This window comes from Anomaloglossus baeobatrachus, chromosome 4 (assembly GCF_048569485.1).
Source record: "Anomaloglossus baeobatrachus isolate aAnoBae1 chromosome 4, aAnoBae1.hap1, whole genome shotgun sequence".
Taxonomy (NCBI): Eukaryota; Metazoa; Chordata; class Amphibia; order Anura; family Aromobatidae; genus Anomaloglossus; species Anomaloglossus baeobatrachus.
This window is the reverse complement of record NC_134356.1, coordinates 198,835,366-198,855,529: the sequence shown is the minus strand read 5'-3', so window position 1 is coordinate 198,855,529 and position 20,164 is coordinate 198,835,366. Positions and strand designations below refer to the sequence as shown.

The 20,164-nt window shown below is 40.8% G+C and overlaps 1 protein-coding gene across 2 annotated transcripts in view; it reads left to right on the top strand.

Moving 5' to 3' along the window:
* SH3PXD2B (SH3 and PX domains 2B) overlaps positions 1-20,164 on the top strand; it is a 259,726-nt gene that overhangs the window by 205,946 nt on the left and 33,616 nt on the right. The window contains exons 6-10 of one of the 2 annotated variants that reach the window (XM_075344621.1): positions 12,459-12,484; positions 13,372-13,506; positions 17,613-17,717; positions 18,140-18,223; positions 19,872-19,989. In XM_075344621.1, coding sequence (XP_075200736.1) covers positions 12,459-12,484; positions 13,372-13,506; positions 17,613-17,717; positions 18,140-18,223; positions 19,872-19,989 — 468 coding nt within the window. The remainder of the gene's footprint in view (positions 1-12,458; positions 12,485-13,371; positions 13,507-17,612; positions 17,718-18,139; positions 18,224-19,871; positions 19,990-20,164) is intronic. The other variant, XM_075344622.1, reaches the window with a different exon arrangement.

The following is a 20,164-nucleotide window of genomic DNA, read 5'->3' as shown; positions in this document are numbered from 1 at the left end:
AGTAGACTTGGTCTCCTGGTGAACGTACACAGCGGAGGGGGAGTCCTGGAGCGGGGGTGCGGTGAGTGGAGCTATTGAGGCAGCTGGTGCAGTGGTCTGGAGGAGGGAAACGAGCAGGTGCTCTGAAGGCAGCGGTGAGGGGCGGCAGTCTGGGGCCCTGAGTGGAGTGGAGAAGAGCTGCGGTGCAGCTATCTGACGTCCTGACCTGGGGGCTCAAGTCTGATCCTGTGGCAGTACAGGGAGAGGGGTGCTTCGGTTCCCTCTTCCATGATATAAGTAAAGAAGGGAGAAGGAAGAAAATTCGGGGCAGTGCTGCAGAATTGTCTTTTCAGAGCCCGCCTTTTCTCTATATAGAAAAATCCCTCACTTTCTGCATTGTACTCTGCTGCCATCTTGTGGACATTGGAATAATAGCTTGCTGCAAAGAGATTTCCACGGGACGGAGCCATGAAAGAGATGTACACCCCTGTATAATGTCTGAGTAGAGGGGGGCTTGTCTTACCGCCCAGATAGAGGACATAAGTGAACAACTATAATTTTAACGGTCTTACATCAATAAACAATATTGAAAGGCGACATAATACACTGTACAGACCAGGTGACGATCTGGCTGGGGTGAGGAGGAGAAGAGGTCCAAGCTGGTCATACAGATTGAAAGGGGGGCAGTCATTTGTGACCCCTCTAGACAAGTTTCTTACTAAGAGAGACTGTGCTGTGAGTGACCCCATGCCACCAAAGTCACGACAATCAACCCATAAAAGCAATCAAGCGAAAAATAAAACTACGCGGTCGGGTTCCGTGGATATGGACCTAGACTCTACGCCTTCACTGTCTGCTTTAGTGTCTCAACAGGAAGACGGAGGAGGGTCACGCGACTCCCCATCAGAATCTGAGCCGGGAGATATGGAACACCATTTTGATCACAGAAAATTAAAAAAGTATCTGGATCTCCTTCCTACCAAGGAAGACTTCAAATCCCTGATTTTGGAAGTAAAAGAAACCTGTAAGTCAGAGATTAACTCAATCCGCCAAGATGTTGGGCTACTAGCTATAGAGTGGACTCGGTGAAAGGGATCACGATACCACTAGACAGTACATCATCAAATTACAAAAGAACGTGACTTCTTATGCTCGGGCTCTGAGTGAAACTAACAAACATCTGGAGGACCTAGACAACAGAGGGCGCCGTAATAATATCCGAGTGAGAGGAGTCCCTGAGGCTACAGGTAATGAAGATGTTCATGCCATACTTGAAACCATATTCAACACTGTACTGGAGCGCCCTACAACTCAAAGGATAAAATTGGACAGAGCACCTAGAGCATTACGCCCCAGGGGGCCTCAAAATCAATCTCGTGACATTATTTGCTGTGTCCATGACTTCCAACTAAAAGAGTCTATCATGGCCAAAGCCCGTACTTCGGAGGGAATTGAATATAAAGGGGCTCGGATCCAATTATTCCCTGATCTATCTTGGATCACCTTACAGAAAAGGAGACATCTGCAGCCACTACTTGCATCCTTAAAAGATAAGGGCATCCGATACCGCTGGGGGTTCCCATTTGCCCTGATAGCCTCAAAAGATGGTCGTACGGCTGTGCTACGCTCTACTCAGGACCTCCCAGCCTTCTGCACTGACCTGGGAATCCCTTCACCCTCCCTGGTAGACTGGGAATTAGAGATGCCATCCAATCCACCCCGTCCGGTCTGGCAACAAGTGGACTCTAAGGGGGGATCTCCCTTATCACGGCCTAAGGCACGACCGGCTCCGACCTGAGATGACAATTTTATTTTTTCTTTCTTCTAGGAACTTGAGTTTGAGTCTCTGGTTTCAGGCTGCAGTCCCCCCCTTGGGGGGTGGTTTCATGCCCTCCCCGATTTATTATAAGGACTTTGGTTGGTCCTTTCTTTCATAAGTAGCTGTTCACTTTCTTCTTTTTCTTTTTTGATATTGATATATCTGGTTAAGATTCCTCATACCATTTGCATTGGTTTGCTACTAGGGCGGTGAGAACTGAATACTCCCCTCTCTTAGATGTTTAGAATCTAGCTTTAGACACTGACTGTGATAGCAGTGTGTCCATAGCTACAAACCTCCTTTAAGGGTTAGAGTTACCCTGGTTCCTCCTACGGAAGAGTTGGTATAGGAGGTTAGGGTTTAGATATTGGTAAAGTTTTAAGTTATGCCAATTTTTTCTTCTTTGACCCTGACCGGGGAGGACGGAAGCGGAGGTGAAGGTTTTCGCCTGTGGCTTCACTCCTCTCTGGTAACATTTGTGACATGTAAATGTTATGCTCTATATGTTATGTGTTTTGTCATTGTCTTTTACCATTCCTTATGTGTTTACCCTGATTGTGGTGAGGGAATCTTCTGTACCCCATTGAGAGCCATGCATCATGGGCCGTCAGGCAAGTTTGAGATGGGCAATACCCGGTTAGCCTTTGTATGTAATGCTAATTTTGCTTTATACTACTATAATTTAAAATATGGTTAAATTTTTAACACTAAATGTTAAGGGTTTAAACTCAAACATTAAAAGGCGAATGGCACTAGGTGAGATGCGGACCCAGCGAGCTGATGTGGTTTTCTTGCAGGAAACGCACTTGAATCTCAACGGGAACTGCAATTTCGCTAAACACCTTTACCCTACGATTTTTTTAGCCTCCCAGGAAAGGAAAAAAGTCGGTGTGGCGATTTTGATATCAAGGACCTGTCCCATTCAAGTTACTACCTCCCTGGCAGACCCACAGGGTAGATACCTTATCTTACAAGGGACATATAAGGAAGTTCCAATCCTTTTGTGTAACATTTATGCCCCTAACACCTCCCAGATCCTCTTTTTGAACCGGGTATTCCTCAAATTAACACGCCTTCCCCCCTCAGTGTGGATTGTGGGTGGAGATTTTAACACTATTTTCTCTGACTCTTTAGACAGGTTGACCATTAACAATCAATTGTCGAGCCCGTCTCAACGTAAATTGACAGCTGCCTTTCGAAGACTGATCCGCAGGTTTGCCTTATTTGATTTGTGGCGAGTTAAACATCCCTCAGAAAAAACCTTTACCTTCTACTCTCCCCCTCATGGTACACACACCAGGATCGATTTTTTCTTTGGCAACATTCAGGCCCTTAGATTGACGGGCAAAGTGGATATTGGTGCAATAACGTGGTCAGACCACGCGCCAATGACTCTCACCCTAGATCAGACAACCCAACGTACAAGAGTCTGCCACTGGAGGCTCAATGAGTCCCTCCTCAAGAGAACTTCCTAGAGAGACAAACTGGAAGCAGGATTGATGGAATACTTTGAGAACAATGAGGGGTCAGTGCCCAATTTTTCTACTGTTTGGGAAGCCCATAAGGCCGTCTTTAGAGGGCAATGCATAGCATTAAGCTCCCGCATCAAAAAAGATAGACTATATCAGAGAGATCAGCTCCTTAAAAGTCTCAGAGACTTAGAAAATAGGATGACCCTTAACCCATCAATACGTACCCTTAGAGCTATAGTAAAGACTTGTGCCCAACTGAAAGACTTAGCAGTCAATATAACAGAAAAATTGCTACTTTATAGAAAGCATAAATACTATGACAAAGGAAATAAATCTCACTCCCTTTTAGCCCGCCAACTTAGGGAGGATAGGGGGAACTCATCCGTTTATGCCTTGAGAGATTTGGGAGGGAATACGTTCTATGACCCCACTAAAGTTGCAAAGATTTTTCAGGATTATTTGTCAAGATTGTATTCTTTGCCCAGCACTCTTCCTACAGACCCAGGAAAACAGAGGGAGCTAATCCACTCCTTTCTTGAGCAGAGTAAGCTGCCTACCCTTACTAAGAATGCTGTAAACACACTGAAAAAAGAAATCACGTGTGAAGAGGTAGGAGAGGTGCTTAAATTACTTCCTAATGGAAAATCACCGGGTCCAGACGGTCTGACATACTTCTACTACAAGGCGTTTGCGGATCGACTTACCCCCTATTTAGTTAAATTATTTAATAGCTTCCTCACGGGCTCCCCTATACCCACAAGTATGTTACATTCATATATTACGCTTATACCCAAACCTGGGAAGGATGCTATGGAATGTGCCAATTATAGGCCCATAGCACTCCTTAATGCTGATTTGAAAATCTTTACTAAACTACTAGCTCTACGCCTTTCAGTTCTACTTCCTCACCTAATACACAAAGACCAGGTGGGTTTTGTCCCATGTAGGCAAGGGGGGGACAACACCAGGAAGATCATTGACTTAGTAGAGGTTGTTAATAAGACAGAGAGTGAAGCACTCCTTCTTAGTTTGGATGCGGAGAAGGCGTTTGACCGCCTGGGGTGGCCATTCATGTTCGAAACATTGCATCAATTTGGAAGTTCGGGTCCATTTATTACTGCCCTGAAAAGTCTATATTCATGCCCCTCAGCTTCGGTCAGGCTTCCTTATGCCACATCTCAACCCTTTCAAATACACAACGGCACTCGTCAGGGATGCCCTTTGTCCCCCCTTCTCTTTGTCATGTGTATTGAACCATTGGCTGCTGCTATTCGCAATGACCCTAATATAAGTGGAGTAATGGTACGAGATAAGGAGTTTAAGCTATCTCTATATGCAGATGATGTCCTATTGATCTTGTCCCAACCACATATCACCCTCCCGAATTTGCATTCCTTGTTACTACAATTTGGAAGGTTGTCAGAGTATAAGGTCAATCAGAACAAAACGGAAGCTCTGCCTCTTAATATTCCACAGGTGCGGTTCTCCTCCTTACAGGAAAACTACAACTATAAATGGAAAAACATATCCTTGACATATCTGGGGATACAAGTAACATCTAAGTATAAGCTCTTGTACCAGCAGAACTATCCTAGTTTATTTACTGAGATAAAAAGGCTCCTGCTCAATTGGAACAAGCTCCCATTGTCTCTGTTTGGAAGAATCTCTGCAGTCAAAATGTCTGTTCTGCCAAAGCTACTTTACCTGTTTGAGACCCTTCCGGTGTGTGTACCATACAAAGAGTTGCGCAACATTCAGTCTAGTATACTTCAATTTGTTTGGGCCCATAAGAGACATAGAATCAAGAAAACAACATTATTTGACAGTAAACTGAGAGGAGGCCTGGGGGTCCTTGATATTACTAAGTACTATTGGGCAGTACATTTACGTCACATCCCTGCATGGTCTAATCGCAGTGCCTTCTCTAGATGGATGGAAATAGAGAAGTTATGGCTAGCCCCAATACACCCTAACTCCTACCTTTGGGGCACCTCATCTAATAAGCCTGACCCACATACCCTAGGCCCTATAACCTTCACGAAGAGGATATGGGACTGTTGTGTCAAAAAGTTTCCACTTAAATCTGAACACTCTCCCTTGACTTCTTTTCTTTTTAATCCCAGAATGCCAGACGGTATGCAGGGTACAGCGACTAAAACGTGGTTTGACAGGAAACTCTTTTGCTTTGCTGACATAGTAGACGCACATTCTAGAGTCCTTCTCCCCTACGCCACCATAGCTGATAAATTTAATCTCCCAGGCAATTCCCAATATCGGTATTTACAAGTTAGACACCTGATGCACTCCCTTTTTACCTCCTTGGAAGTCTCTATCCCTACACTTTTTGAGAGATTATGCAGAGCTGGGGTCTCTACTAAAGGCCTCATCTCCGATATATATCGTATTTTAATAACCCCATGCCCAGAAGACAAGCAAAGGCATACATATATGAGGAAATGGGAAGATTTCCTTGGTGAGACCATTCCCTTGTGTATGTGGAAGCAGATCTGGGATACGGCCTCTAAGACATCTTCATGCTATGTCTATAAGGAAAATCAGTATAAATTACTTATGTATTGGTATCACACCCCAATCACTACTACATAAACTAAACCCAGCTATACCTGACAATTGTTGGAGGTGTGGAGCCACAGGAGGAGACATACCACACATATTCTGGGTATGCCCCAATATCCAGTGTTTCTGGAGGTTGGTGCAATCTCTTATTTATAAAGTAACTAACCTTCGGGTTCCCCTGGATCCTAAATTCTATTTATTAAATATACCACTTGCTCAGCTGGGGAAAAGAGTGAAGCGGTTACTGTTACACATGACCACAGCAGCTAGATGTCTGATTGCCCGTAACTGGAGGTTGGCCCATCCACCCTCACTTACAGATCTCCAATCTCAGATCCAAGATGTGAGAAGGATGGAGTATTTATCTGCCCTGTCAAATAACACAGTAGATCTTTTTGAGAGTGTTTGGTCACTTTGGGACACTTATTGGGCCAACAAAGAATAACAGAGAAGTACGGTCTTGATTGAAGCCTGATATGCTCACCCTCCCCAATCCATCCCCCCCTCCCGTATGTTTCCTTGTCTAGTATTGTATTGTTCGTCTTGTCATATTCCCTGTTTTCAGTGTATTAGTGGATAATGTGTATACTGATTTCTGGTTTACAGTTATTGCTAACAAGCTTGTGAGACATATCTATGCATCCATGTACTTTTTCTGTATCTGTTCTAAAAACTTAATAAAACATTCAGTTATAGAAAAAAGGGACCTGTCTGTATGCAGACTAGTATGCCAGCTGTCAGTTTGAGGATTGGCTAGTATAAGGACTTCTACATTACCCAGGAGATGAGACCAATGGCCGCAAGCATATGCTTGTTGAACAGACTAGACCCAGGACCATACACCTTGCTTTATTGGGGATGTGTAGTGAGGCGAGGTGTATTGCCCTTGACACAAAACATCTGCTCCTGGCTCTGATGGCTTTTCCTGCTCTTTGGCTCCCTTCTCTCAATGTTAGGGTATGTGCCCACCACGATGCGTTTTCACCTGCTTTTCAGCAGCGTTTTCAACTGCACCTTTTTAATGCCAAAATTCATGCGTTTTGATTTTCCAGCAAAGTCTATGGGAAATGGGGATTTCTTGTCCGCACTTTGCTGTTCAAAATGCTGCGTTTAAGTTGCATAATTTTGGGCAAAAACTCAGCGTTCAAAGAAGCAGCATGTCAATTGTTTTTGCCATTTGGGCTGCGTTTTGCTAACATTGAAGTCAATGAGAAGTTGTAAAAAGCAAGCAACATCAAAATTCCAGTGTTTTAAATGCTTTTTAGGTGCAGAAAACATGTGTTTTGGACTACATAAACGCATGCGTTTATGACATCAAAATAATGGAATGATATGTCCCTTTACATACACACATAGTCCGACAATTAAAATAATTAAAAATATTAATTTAATGATATTTTAGCCATAAATAGTATAAAACCGCTATAATTATATTAAATATAACTACGGTATGTTCGTTTTGATATACATAATTATATTTGTTTCCTTTTTTTTTCCTTTTTTCAAAGTGTTTGTATGTATAAACTTTATTTAGCAGTGTCTTTATGTTCAAAACGCATCTGAGTTTAAGCAATGAGAAAGCATGTAAATCGTGCTAAAAACGTGGCTAAAACGCGGTAAAAACGCACGCGTATTAATCGCGTTTTTATGATCAAAACCAACTTTGGCAAAAAACATTTCTGCCAGAGGATGCGTTTAGAACTGCAACTACCTCGACACAACGTGGGCACATAGCCTTAGAGATATCAGTAGTAAGGTTAAGGAGGTCGTACAAATTAGATCTACGTTTTGGGAGGGGAAACATTTTCATTTTTAGGGAGAGTATAAAAAAAGGCTGTAGATAGAGAGGAAAGCAGATTAAGGGAATTTTACTCCAGGGGTAAGCGTATGCTGCTATAGGAATGCAAGTGAAGGTAACAGCATCTTTGAAATACAGATCTACAGCATATAAACAGGCATAGAATTGGAGGTGAAGAGTCCACGCAATGTGTTTCAACTCCAGACCAGCATCTTCATCAGGGAACCTACTCACCAGTTACAATATATACACTCGGATAACAGGAAGTTTAAGTACAGTGATCCCAGACCTCATTTAAAGAGTGTGCAATAGAAAATCACTATAAATAGTCCAAAGTAAAAACCAGATGGTAGAGTGAAAGCAGACATGAAACATGAGGATATATGACCATAATCAAAAAACTAAAGGGCGCTTGATCCAATTTCATGCCTATTTTATAATTTTTTACCTTTGAGTAACTTTTTAACAATAAAATATGCACTTAGTCTATATCCCTTTGAGTGCGCTTCTAGTTGCATCCTGGTCTTCTTCAACCGGTAAAGCTCAAGGCTCACTATTTTCTTCCAGACTTTATATCATGCAGTCGCGTTGATGCTGCGGCAGCTGGCTCCTAGTACACTCAGATGTTTATGGATGTACGCTGAACCCCCAGTATTATGGCTGCTCCCTGCACAACCTCCTAAAGTGAGCAGTTCTGCAGTGGGTTTCAAGCTATCCTGAGCTTACATCCCCATCCTAAACTTATTGTTCTAGGAGGCACCATGTTTTTTCCCTTTTTCTTTCCTGTACATTTCAGCATATATTTCTGGATAGAAGAAACCCATATGAGAAAAATCTGAAATTAGGTGCACGTTGCACACTGCACACCAGGGGGTCCGAAAATCAATGAAGACTGCAGCCGGAAATGTAGTTCAACATTTTAACTAAAAGTAACCATTAACATATGTAAAAATATTTAGCTTCCATGTCAAAGGTGTCCATAACTTTTCTCTATGGTTTTTACATGTGGTGTCATAATGAACTTTTCCTAAAGCAATGTGTCTCTGTGGTTTTTGATGCTTTCTTCTGACAGGTGCTAATCGTGTGGCTTTGTACCATACAATTTCCAGCAAGTGTGTGTTTAGCCGTAGGTAACTGCTGAATAGATTTAAATTTTAGGTTGTTAGATTTGCTTGATTTGTCCCTGGTCACATCTCTGGCTCTTAACAGTTACTTACTGCAGTCAGTTCTGAAAATGTGTACAAGGCCATATGTGGCCAAAAGGACAAACTGATGCATTAATCCTGCATTGCTTTACTTCAATTAATGTGCGCAAAGGAAAATGTACACTACAGCAGATCATCTGTCACCATTCAGCGTTTTTATCCTTTTAGTTTAAGAGCTTTCACACATTTTACAGCTTGGAATATGAATGGAAGCCTATGGACATTTGTGGAGCATATTAAGTATAAACTATTTGGCTGCTGTTCAGTATAACCCTGCTGAGCTCCATGTCTAGGAAAATAGCTGCATTCAAGGACACAGCTGCAAATCAAGGCAAAGCGCTGATCCAAAGGAGGGGGATTCTTTCTTTTGGCTAAAAACTTGTCATTAAACTGATGTTGAACACAAGTTATTCCATTATCACATATTAAAAGTGGAATAGAATCATAACCAGAAGCATTTTTATATATAATCTTTGGAATGAGAAAATCTGCTCATATTTGTCACTGAATATTTGATATGTTTCTTCTGTCAAATCTTTTTTTTTTTTTTTTTTTTAGCAATTGTCACACTTGGATGTGAAGAAGCATTGTTGGGGCTGTTAGATACGATTTTCTTGTAATGGTTCTGGTGCAGGCTTAAGTTTCGTTCCTGCTCAGGAGGGACAGATATTTTCTCCACTGAATTGTAGTCTAAAGGTTAAATATTTCTTTTTGACATCCCAAAGCATTAGCTTTAAAATGTTAGCAGTAATGAATATAAAAGATTTACGGTATATAGGTCTAATAAATTCTCATTGGACTATCCCATAACACAATCTGCCATATGCATTTGATTTAACGCCTATTTTAAGCCAAACCACATACTTCTACCAGTCCTACAGGTGTAGCTATAACCTCTGTAGTGTATCTAATCAGTTGCTCAACCAGTAGCTGTTCCGCCCTGCTCCAACATACTTGCATATTTGGCTGAGCACTTGTGTTCTCAATTGGGAAAATGCAGAAAAAGGACAGAAGACTTGTTCACTCTGTGCTGCTGCTGAAGACTTTCCAAAGGAAGATCCAGGACACACCAGTGGAGATAATTGGTTTTGCATTTCAAAGCCAATAAATGCTCATTCTTCAGAAAAAGGAACCACCAGAGTACTGTGGTTCCTTTCCTGAAGAAGAAGCTTCTATTGGAAAACTTAAGCTCCTCAGGGTACTTAATTAAACTTAGTGACCCCACCTGAGGTTAGGTCACTGATTTTACTGATGTGAGATTACCTGCGGTCACAGGTGGAGGGCCGTGGGAACCTCCAGCTGTGGCTGCAGCTAACCTGAGTGACGTCACCGCTGATCGTTCTGCTCACTTAGGCTCTGCCTAGTCCATAGCGGGTTGTCATGTTCTGTGGCACTCGCTGTGAGCTTCAGATGTAGCAGAACTGGAATCGTCGTGGGACTTCATGTGGATTATGCTGTACCTGCAGTGGTGTTTTGGGGGTTAATAAAGTGGTGAAAGAGGGTGTTTTTTGTATTTTATTTCAAATAAAGAAATTTTTCAGTGTTTGTGTTTCTTTTCACTTACAGATTAGTAATGGGGGGTCTCATAGACCCTCCCTATCACTAATCTGAGGCTTAGTGGCAGCTCTGGGTTGCGATTAACCCCTTATTACCCCAATTGCCACCGCACCACGGCAATCGAAAGAGACAGGTAAAGTGCTGGGATTGTCACATCTAATGGATGTATCAATTTTGGGCCTCTGTAGGGGGCCCAATAAGCATGGATCTTCCCAACCTGAGAATACCAAACCCCAGCTGTCAGACTTTATCATGGCTGAATATCAAAATTGGGGGGGCTGCACAACGTTTTTAAAAAATGATTTATCTAAATAATTTAAAAAACCTGCATGCGGTTCCTCCTATTTTAATACACAGCCAAGATAAGTGCATGGCTGGGCACTGCGGTAGCCGTATGTTTTATCTGTGCTGGGTATAATAATATGGGGGGAATCCTACGCCAATTGTTTTATTTATCTATTTTTACTGTACGATATAGACCTCAAGATAGTGCCTGTGATTAAAAGCATCAGACACTGTCACTCAGTGTGGGGGCGTTTCTGACTGCAACCAATCACAGACGGCGCTGGGTGGGCAAGCAATATATATGCAGTAAAGGTTTGAGCTGCCCCGGAAGTGAATGGGCCTTCGCAAGAGCAGTTACAGCCACACCGGAGCCTCGGCAAGTATGAAGCCCTTGCTTCATTCTTATTTTCTTCATGTTTCCTTTATTTTTTTTTATTTCCCAAGTTGCCGGATTTGGATCAATGCCTTGAATTCCCTGAGATTTCCGGGCCCGGCACTCTGGTAAATTAGAAACTATGTGGATCTGGATTTTTACAAACTGGGTCACCTCATCACTAATAGCAACCTAAAGGAACTTATCTCTAATCCTACCAGCCTGTGATGTACAGTATGTTGTAAATGGGCAATTTTCTCTCTGCTGTGCTTCTGCCATTGGATTGATCAGGGTATGCTTTATGATGGCACAGGCCCTATACGCCTTCAGGCTCATGGTTGTCACACCACTGCTGGCCAGTTTATTAGATGTAGAGTTCTTTGTATCCTTCTGCCGAAACTGTGCTGCCTCCCACGAATTGCTTCTGACCTCTGCCTGAGATGAGACATCTTTGCAGAAGGGAATAAGCCAATGTCAGACACCTCTTGCAAAATCTTCTTTTTCTGATAATAGAATGGTCAGCTATGTTGAAATCCCACATTCCTGACCCTTATTTCCTTCAACTTCAGCCATAGTGAGAGAATTGTGACACACCAATACACATAAAATAGTTGTCCAAAATCAACAGGTTTGGTGGATGTCAATCTAATATACAGTATATGTACTCCTTCATTCAGTACATAGGAAAGCTAAGTTTAGAACAGTACTTTACTCATCAATCATTCAAGATTTGAAGTGGTTTTCTACTACTCGGACAAGCCCTTCTCAATTCATGTGTTTCCTCCATTTAAAATAATAATAATTACACTCACCTCCGGTGTCGGTGCAGTTACTACTGTGTTGGCACTCGCTCTCCTGGGATTGTGTAGCAGTGTGACATCCCGCGATCCCTACAGCCAATCAGCAGCTGCTTCCCTCTCCCCACCTTCAGACAAATCACTTACATCCAGAGGAAGTGGATGCTACTGCTCTACCTTTTCCCCCGGATATATGTAATACGCCCAAAGGTGTTACGCAATCCCTGGAGAGAAAGTACTGACACCGCTGTAACTGTGCCGACACTGGAGGTGAGTATATGTTTTATTATGTTTAAATGGGGGAAACATACGGATTGAGCAGGGGTTGTCCAAATAGTGAACAAATCCCTTTAAGCAAACACCTGGACTATGTTAGTTACTCATTTGACTTTTCCCAGATAATACAAACTGTCTTTGGGTCACATTCTTTGACTATTATTTGAACAACTTAGGTCATTCAATTGTACTGTTATCCATTTCAGATTTCATTCTGACACCAAACCTATTTTATTTGTTATATTAGTTGTTTATATATAAGAGCACACCAATACAGAGTCACTATGTGTAAGAATAATTGTTTATTTTTTCTCCTTCAGTGAGCCAATTGGGCGGAGAAAACTTGGTAAGTTTCTTAAACTTATTTATATAAATAGAGGTGTTAGAACTAATCTAGTCATTTGTATTTGTCAAATTTAAGGAAAATGATTGAAATTCTGATATTTTCAACCATCTTGAAGAATATATAGCTTAAAGAGGTTGTCAGCCTCTGGACAATCCCCCCTAGGATATCATTACTGGTGGTCATGCAGCATTTTTATGTCACATGACCACTGCAGCCAATCAGTGAATTAAAGACATTCCCGGTACACTCAAATATGTTTTTATTTCCTACTCATTAAATCTTAGTCCTTATTGATGGATGACTACAAACCTATTTGGATGTACCGGGAATGTCTTTTTAATTCATGTTTGAATAAAGCTCATGTGTGTTATTTAATCTGGAATATGGCTGGAAAGCTTCATACTTAAGATCACAGTAATGGCGCCATTGTCAGATTCATCCTGCTTGAGGTTCAGGCTGCAGAAACCAGGTGTAAGATTCCCTATAAATGGCAGCAAGAAATGTGAGATGTGGGATGCTGTATTTATACTTTTGAGTGGATTCTGGGTACACTGCTTCTAGAAGAAATGCTTTGGCACTTCTTGTATTGTGCTGCCCTCTAGTGGTGAATAAAGATTATAACATCAGAACTTTACTTTTAACCTGTGATAGCTACTATAATTACATATTTAGCACAATTTTTACAAGCCCCAATGTTGCATAGAGCATACTAATTATGGAAATCTATGGTGATTTGTAAAATATATTTTTACTGATAATGAGACGATATCTGTAAATTGTAAATTCGGAGGTTGGCTTATCAGCTTTTCTATCTTTTACTAAGTTCATTTATATGCTAGGAAGAAATATGCAATTTACAATGCTTTGTATATTGTCTTTTTGCTTAGGTGGAGATTCTACATCGGCTGACCCCTTAGTCTTGGATCAGTATGTGGTAGTTGCCCCATACGATAAACAGGAGAGCACAGAAATCAGCCTGCGTGTTGGTCAAGTGGTAGACATCATTGAGAAAAACGAGTCTGGTGAGAAAATGATAAGTACAGAGCAAGTATTCAGAGAGCATGGGCTGTATAACTGAATTGGGCTGGTGTGATAACACTCAAATTACCTCCAAAGCAATAATCATACAATTCTCATTGAACCTACCTTCTAGATCTCACGTATCACAAGAGATAATAAAATATTAACGTCTTTTATCCTACATCACCTGGGAATAGACCTTTCTGATACCCTAGACTATGAAGTAAGGAGGCTCAACTACAAGTCTATTTTTAGGTCTATTTCCTTTTATTTTAAAACCCCTTTACTACATTTATTTTTCCTTTTTGTTTTTTTCTACCCCTTCATTCATAGTTATAATATTTCAAGTTTACCTTCTTTATAGTCCTATTAGGGCTTATTTTTTTGTGGGACAAGTTGAACTGTTGAATGACACCATGTAATGCACTGGAAACCGGAAAAACAAGTGCAATTCCACAATTTTTATTTTTTTTTTAATTTACCATGTTCACTATACAGTAAAATTGACATGTCACTATGATTCCCCAGGTCAGAACGCGTACATACATTAGATATCAAACATGTATAGTTTATTTTATTTAAATGGTGAAAAAAAAATCGTAAAGTTGTAAAAAAAAATAATTGAGTCCCCATTTTCTGAGACCCGTAACATTTTAATATTTCAGGATCTGAGAATGTGTGAGGGATTGTTTTTTGTGCCCTGAGCTGACATTTTTATTAATACCATTTTGGGATAGATACATAATTTTGATTACCTTATATTGGAATGTTGCAGCTACCTAAAAATCCGTAATTCTGGCTTTTTGATTTTTTTTGCTGTTTACTGATTGGCTTAATTTATTTTATGTTTTGATAAATTGAACTTTTAGGGGTGATTTGAACTTTTGTACATATTTATATATACTGTATATACTGTATATATACAGTACAGACCAAATGTTTGGACACACCTTCTCATTCAAAGAGTTTTCTTTATTTTCATGACTCTGAAAATTGTAAAGGACAGGCAATAAAGCAGAAGAGACTTGTTTGGGCTAAAGAACACAAGGAATGGACAGTGGAAATCTGTGCTTTGGTCTGATGAGTCCAAATTTGAGATCTTTGGATCCAACCACCGTGTCTTTGTGCAACGCAGAAAAGGTGAACGGATGGACTCTACATGCGTGAAGCATGGAGGAGGAGGTGTGATGGTGTGGGGGTGCTTTGCTGGTGACACTATTGGGGATTTATTCAAAATTGAAGGCATACTGAACCAGCATGGCTACCACAGCATCTTGCAGAGGCATGCTATTCCACCCGGTTTGCATTTAGTTGGACCATCATTTATTTTTCAACTGGACAATGACCCCAAACACACCTCCAGGCTGTGTAAGGGCTATTTGACTAAGAAGGAGAGTGATGGGGTGCTACGCCAGATGACCTGGTCTCCACAGTCACCACACCTGAACCCAATCGAGATGGTTTGGGGTGAGCTGGACCGCAGGGTGAAGGCAAAAGGGCCAACAAGTGCTAAGCATCTCTAGGAACTCCTTCAAGACTGTTGGAAGACCATTTCCGGTGACTACCTCTTGAAGCTCATCAAGAGAATGCCAAGAGTGTGCAAAGCAGTAATCAAAGCAAAAGGTGGCTACTTTGAAGAACCTAGAATATAAGACATACTGTATTTTCAGTTGTTTCACACTTTTTTGTTAAGTATTTCATTCCACATGTAATTCATAGTTTTGATGCCTTCAATGTGAATCTACAATTTTCAGAGACATGAAAATAAAGAAACTTCTTTGAATGAGGAGGTGTGTCCAAATTTTTGGTCTGTACTGTATATAATTATTTTTTTTTCCAAACTCTTTTTTCCTTTTTAGTGTATTTATTAGTCCCTTTAGGGAACTTGAAGCTGCAATCGTCCTATTGCTTATTCTACACATAGCAATACTACAGCACTGCTCTGTTCAGCTAAAATCACGATCCGTGGCCGGCGTTCCCAGGAGTATCCTAATGACAGGCACTATCATTGCAACCCATTAGCACCACTTGATCACATCACAGGGGCGTTTATAGGCAGCAGAAATGACACGCTTCCGGCAGCATGTGTTAAATGCCACTGTCGGAGATTGACAGCGGAATTTAACAGGTGAACAGTTGCAGGTGGAGCACCGCACTGCCTGCAGCTATTAGAGGCACATGATGGCTAATTATATCAGCCATCATGTACAGAAAATGATGCAGGCTCGGCGTGTAAGCCCGCATCAAAAGCAGGGACACTACCTGTGACATATATGTATACCAAAAGTAGTGAAGGATTTAATTCATAAGACAGATTTTTTCCTGACTTTCTGTTGTTTATGACTGGGTGCGTCCTATAACCTGGAACATTTATAATTACATGCAGCGATCCTAACATTCATGGTAGTAACAGTCTTTGAACTTGGGAGGATGAGGGTGTGTTATGAAAGGGAAAGGGGTAAGTTGGTTATTTTTTATAATTAGGAAGCTTGGCCAGGAAGTGGAAGGAGCTGTGTTGATACTCTCTCTCTCAGTAGTGCTTTGGCTGCAGCATTGGTGTCTGCTGCAGCATTTGCAGGTGTATTTGTTCTGGTTTGGACGTTCCCCAGTAGTATGTTCATTCCCCCCTTTTATGTTGTCTCCCCTTGTGCACTTTTTGTGGCTCCTTTGTGTGTGGTTGCCATGTGTACGAGTAGATTTTGTTGTTGTTGTTACCCCTGTCTGTCTATATTTGTTGGTGGGGTGTTGTTCTTGCCTAGTTCCCTCGGGTGGAGGGTTGTGAAGGGGGGTCATAACAACGGGGACGAGGACAGGAGATAGGGCCTAGCGTCCCTACCGTCAAGTGTACCCCAGGATTAGGGTGCGCACAGGGGCTCCAGCTTCAGGGCCAGTATAGTCACCCCTGGTTTCACCTAAGTCACTCTGTGACAGTATGAAAGCAAACTCAAAGGAAACCATTTTCTGCTCTTAAATGGATCAGTCAGTTTAGTTTCTATTTGGTTTTCATTTTTGTTCCATTTTGAATTCATCTGTTTTTACCAGAGGTGTTTCTAAACACTTGTGGTGTTCTGGTCATGTGCAGTGCTTGAATGGATGCCTTAAATAGATGACATATTGAATGACCATTAGTGATGAGCGAGCGTCACCGTGCTCAGTACTTGTAACGAGCAGTTGACTGCTCGCATGGGCGCAACTCAAGTACCCAAGTATAATCGAAGTCGGTGGGAAATTCCAGCATTTTTCCGGAAAAATGCTTGCGTTCCCCATACTTGGGTACTCGCCGCACTAATTCGAACAGTAATCGCTCGTTATGAATACTGAGAACCCGAACATGATAGTGCTAGCTCATCACTAATGACTGTTTATTATGATCTGTTATCCACAGACTTTGCTTTAAAAAGTATTAAAAAAAAAAGGACGTGTCCGTTCTGTCTGTTATTTTTTTTCTAGGATGGAAAAAATGATGTAAAGACCACCTATATTTTGTCCATCCAAACAACTGATAGAAGACAGAGCAGATACAATCTGATGACATTTTAGGAAAAATAAAATCAGTTGAAGTGAATAGGTCTTGTAGCTGACCGTTTTTTTTCTTTTTTTTTCTCATGAATTATGAAAGCAGAAATATATACCGACGTATGAACACAGCCTACATCACTTTGCTGCACTTATGTATAGGGAAAAGTAATGTTAAAGGGTTATTTGTTATGTAAAATGCCCAGTATAAATATCTCTAAGCCATGACTTATCATTTGCTTTATTATAACATCCCCTACTGTTCCTATATATCTGTTTTCTTCCATTACATCCTGTGATGTTCCGTTCAGATCACAGCATTCCCTGGGGATTCTCAAATGGGACGTCATCAAGAGGACGGCCCTGCAGTCACTTTCCCGTAGCTTCGATCAATCAATGTCATCGGGGGGCGCTGGGTTCACGTACAGCTTATTTCTGTCTGGATTCTTTGCATTTTTTTCATCTATTGCTGCTAATAAATCACCAGTTTGGCTATGCACAGTGTGTAAAAACATTTAGCTAGCATTAATGACTAGGACTTATGAAGCAATATAAAGGCCTTTATAAAATATATGCTATACATTGCTTCCAGGCTGGTGGTTTGTGAGTACTGCAGATGAGCAAGGATGGGTACCTGCTACGTGCTTGGAGGCTCAAGATGGAGGACAGGAGGACTTTACCATTCAGCCAGAAGAAGGTAAAAAGAATAAAATGTCACTTCATCCTGGCTAACACCCAGTACAATAATGTACCAATGCCTGGTACCGTAGACCACACTTTCTACCATTTCATGTCTTGTATTTACACTTCTTAATGACTTTTCCAGATAAAAAGAAAAGATGAAAGATTTTTGTCAACTAAAACTGTTTTCTCCAACACGGCTTCTTATGTGTATATATAAATGTTGTTGTCATGTTTTGTCTAATCACATCATCCTAGTCTGTGTATTATGTATGTGTGGGTTGTATTTCTATCAATTCCATGAACATTCATGAAGTGGTGCTAATAGGATAGTCTTCTCCAATTCCTAAAATTACCCTTTATTTAAAGAGATATTTGGAAAACCTGACAGCGCCTCATTTCTCGTTTTGTCACTTCCTGCTTTCCAACGTGCTCCAGCCCCATGGAGATATTGGTCCTTGCCTAGGCACGTTGGCCGCCGAAGGACACTTGGGGACTTGTACACCAGTGGATGGGGTCCAGGTGCAGAGAGGCTCGTTTTATTGTCTGTGATTGCTGTGTTTGATTTTGACGCATGACCTCCTACTGCTGGTGTTTGCATGTCTTGCATGTAAATGTTTTGCTTCGAAATGAAATTTTAGTATGCATGCCAGAGGCATGTTTCTCACGGTAAGGATTATTCATTTCAAAGTACGAACTGCACTTTAGTGAGATATTTCTAATACATACTTATACACATACTTAGAAAGTAACCGTCAATTTTTTTTTTTCCAGAAATCAATAGTACACATTGAAATAGGCAAGATAGTAATATATCTTAGAAGAGAAATCTGCTTTCTCCTCCCAGACTGATCATTCATTCTCAAGTTACGGTAAAATCTGTATTCAAAAAGACATTACCAAGATAGATGACAGTTGGTGCTTATAAGATTCTATGAAACGGAAAAGGGGAGGAGCTAGAAGCAGAAAGACATCCTGCTGCAAGTTCTCCATAGAACTTTCTGAGCACCAACTGTCACCTATTTGAGTAATGGGACCATATGTATTCGCTGAAGACACATTTTACCCATGAATTGAGAATTGTGAGAAGGAATGATCAGTCCAGGAAGAGCAAGCAGGATTCTCTAAAGAGTTATCATACAAAGTTTCTCATTTTCACCTGTACTATTGAGGTGTGGGAAAGACGAAATGAATATGATGGTTCCACTTTAAACAAATACTTATGTAACATAACATACAGTATGTAACTTTATCTATGTATTAAAGTCAAAGGAAGGAAAAGTCAGCTCATCCATCCATGGAACTGTGCATCGGATTCAGTCAGTGCAAACCGAGAAGGTAATCCAAGTGGTAAAGAGAGATAATCCGGCATCCAGGAGCCATAAAAATAGAATTTTATTAGAAAATCTTTAAAAACTTTCACTCCATGTTAAAAAGGGCAAACAATAATCAAAAATCTGAATTAACACACGCGTTTTCGACTAACTGTTTTTATTTATTGTATACAATGAATAAGGACAGTTAGTCCGAAACGCGTATGTGTGTTAATTTGGATTTGCCCTTTTTAACATGAAGTGGAAGTTTTTAAACATTTTTTAATAAAATTCTATTTTTATGGATCCTGGATGCGGGATTATCTCTCTTTACCACTTGGCTTATCTATTATGTATTACTATATGAATACAGTATTACTATACAATTGCATTCTTTATACTCCAGTCGACAACTTGATATATTCTGTTCATGAGATCCCAGATCTGATGATTTGAAAGCTACTGAATCCCATATATAACCTGCAGTTTTGAGTTTGCAGAGGGTTTACTACATTTGTTTTAGCCTGTTTTACATTTACTTTTATGCTGTCTGTAAATAATTACGCTCCTTTCATGATTTCTCATTCAGTTTCCTTTGAGATTCCCCACTGCACCATAAATAGGCCACGACACCTCAAGACTGACAGTAAACATTTCACTTATAAAATGCCCCAGCCCATGTTTTGGACTCTAAAATAGTAGTTTGGGCTACATAACTGAAAATTCCAACCTCTGCGGTTCTAGTGCCTACTTGTGCGAATATAACATATAACAAGCAAAGTTACATAAGTAATGAATCCCCCATGAATGGTTTGTATCTGCTAATAATTGTTTCCCCCTGTTTCTTGTATGTGCAGAAGAGAAATACAGTGTTATCTATCCTTACACTGCAAGAGATCAAGATGAAATCACTCTGGATAAAGGAGCCATTGTAGAAGTCATTCAAAAGAATCTTGAAGGATGGTGGAAAATTAGGTATGTGTATTAAAAAACATTGTACAGCTGCTCATAAAATACTGGAAAGGAGGCACGGATTAAAGGGATCCTTGTGTTCCTTGTGTTGTTTGTACAGGATAATGATTATCGGGTTTCATACATCATTACTTGTTCAGTAAAACCTTTTTTGCTGCCATTTCCAACTGGTCAGATG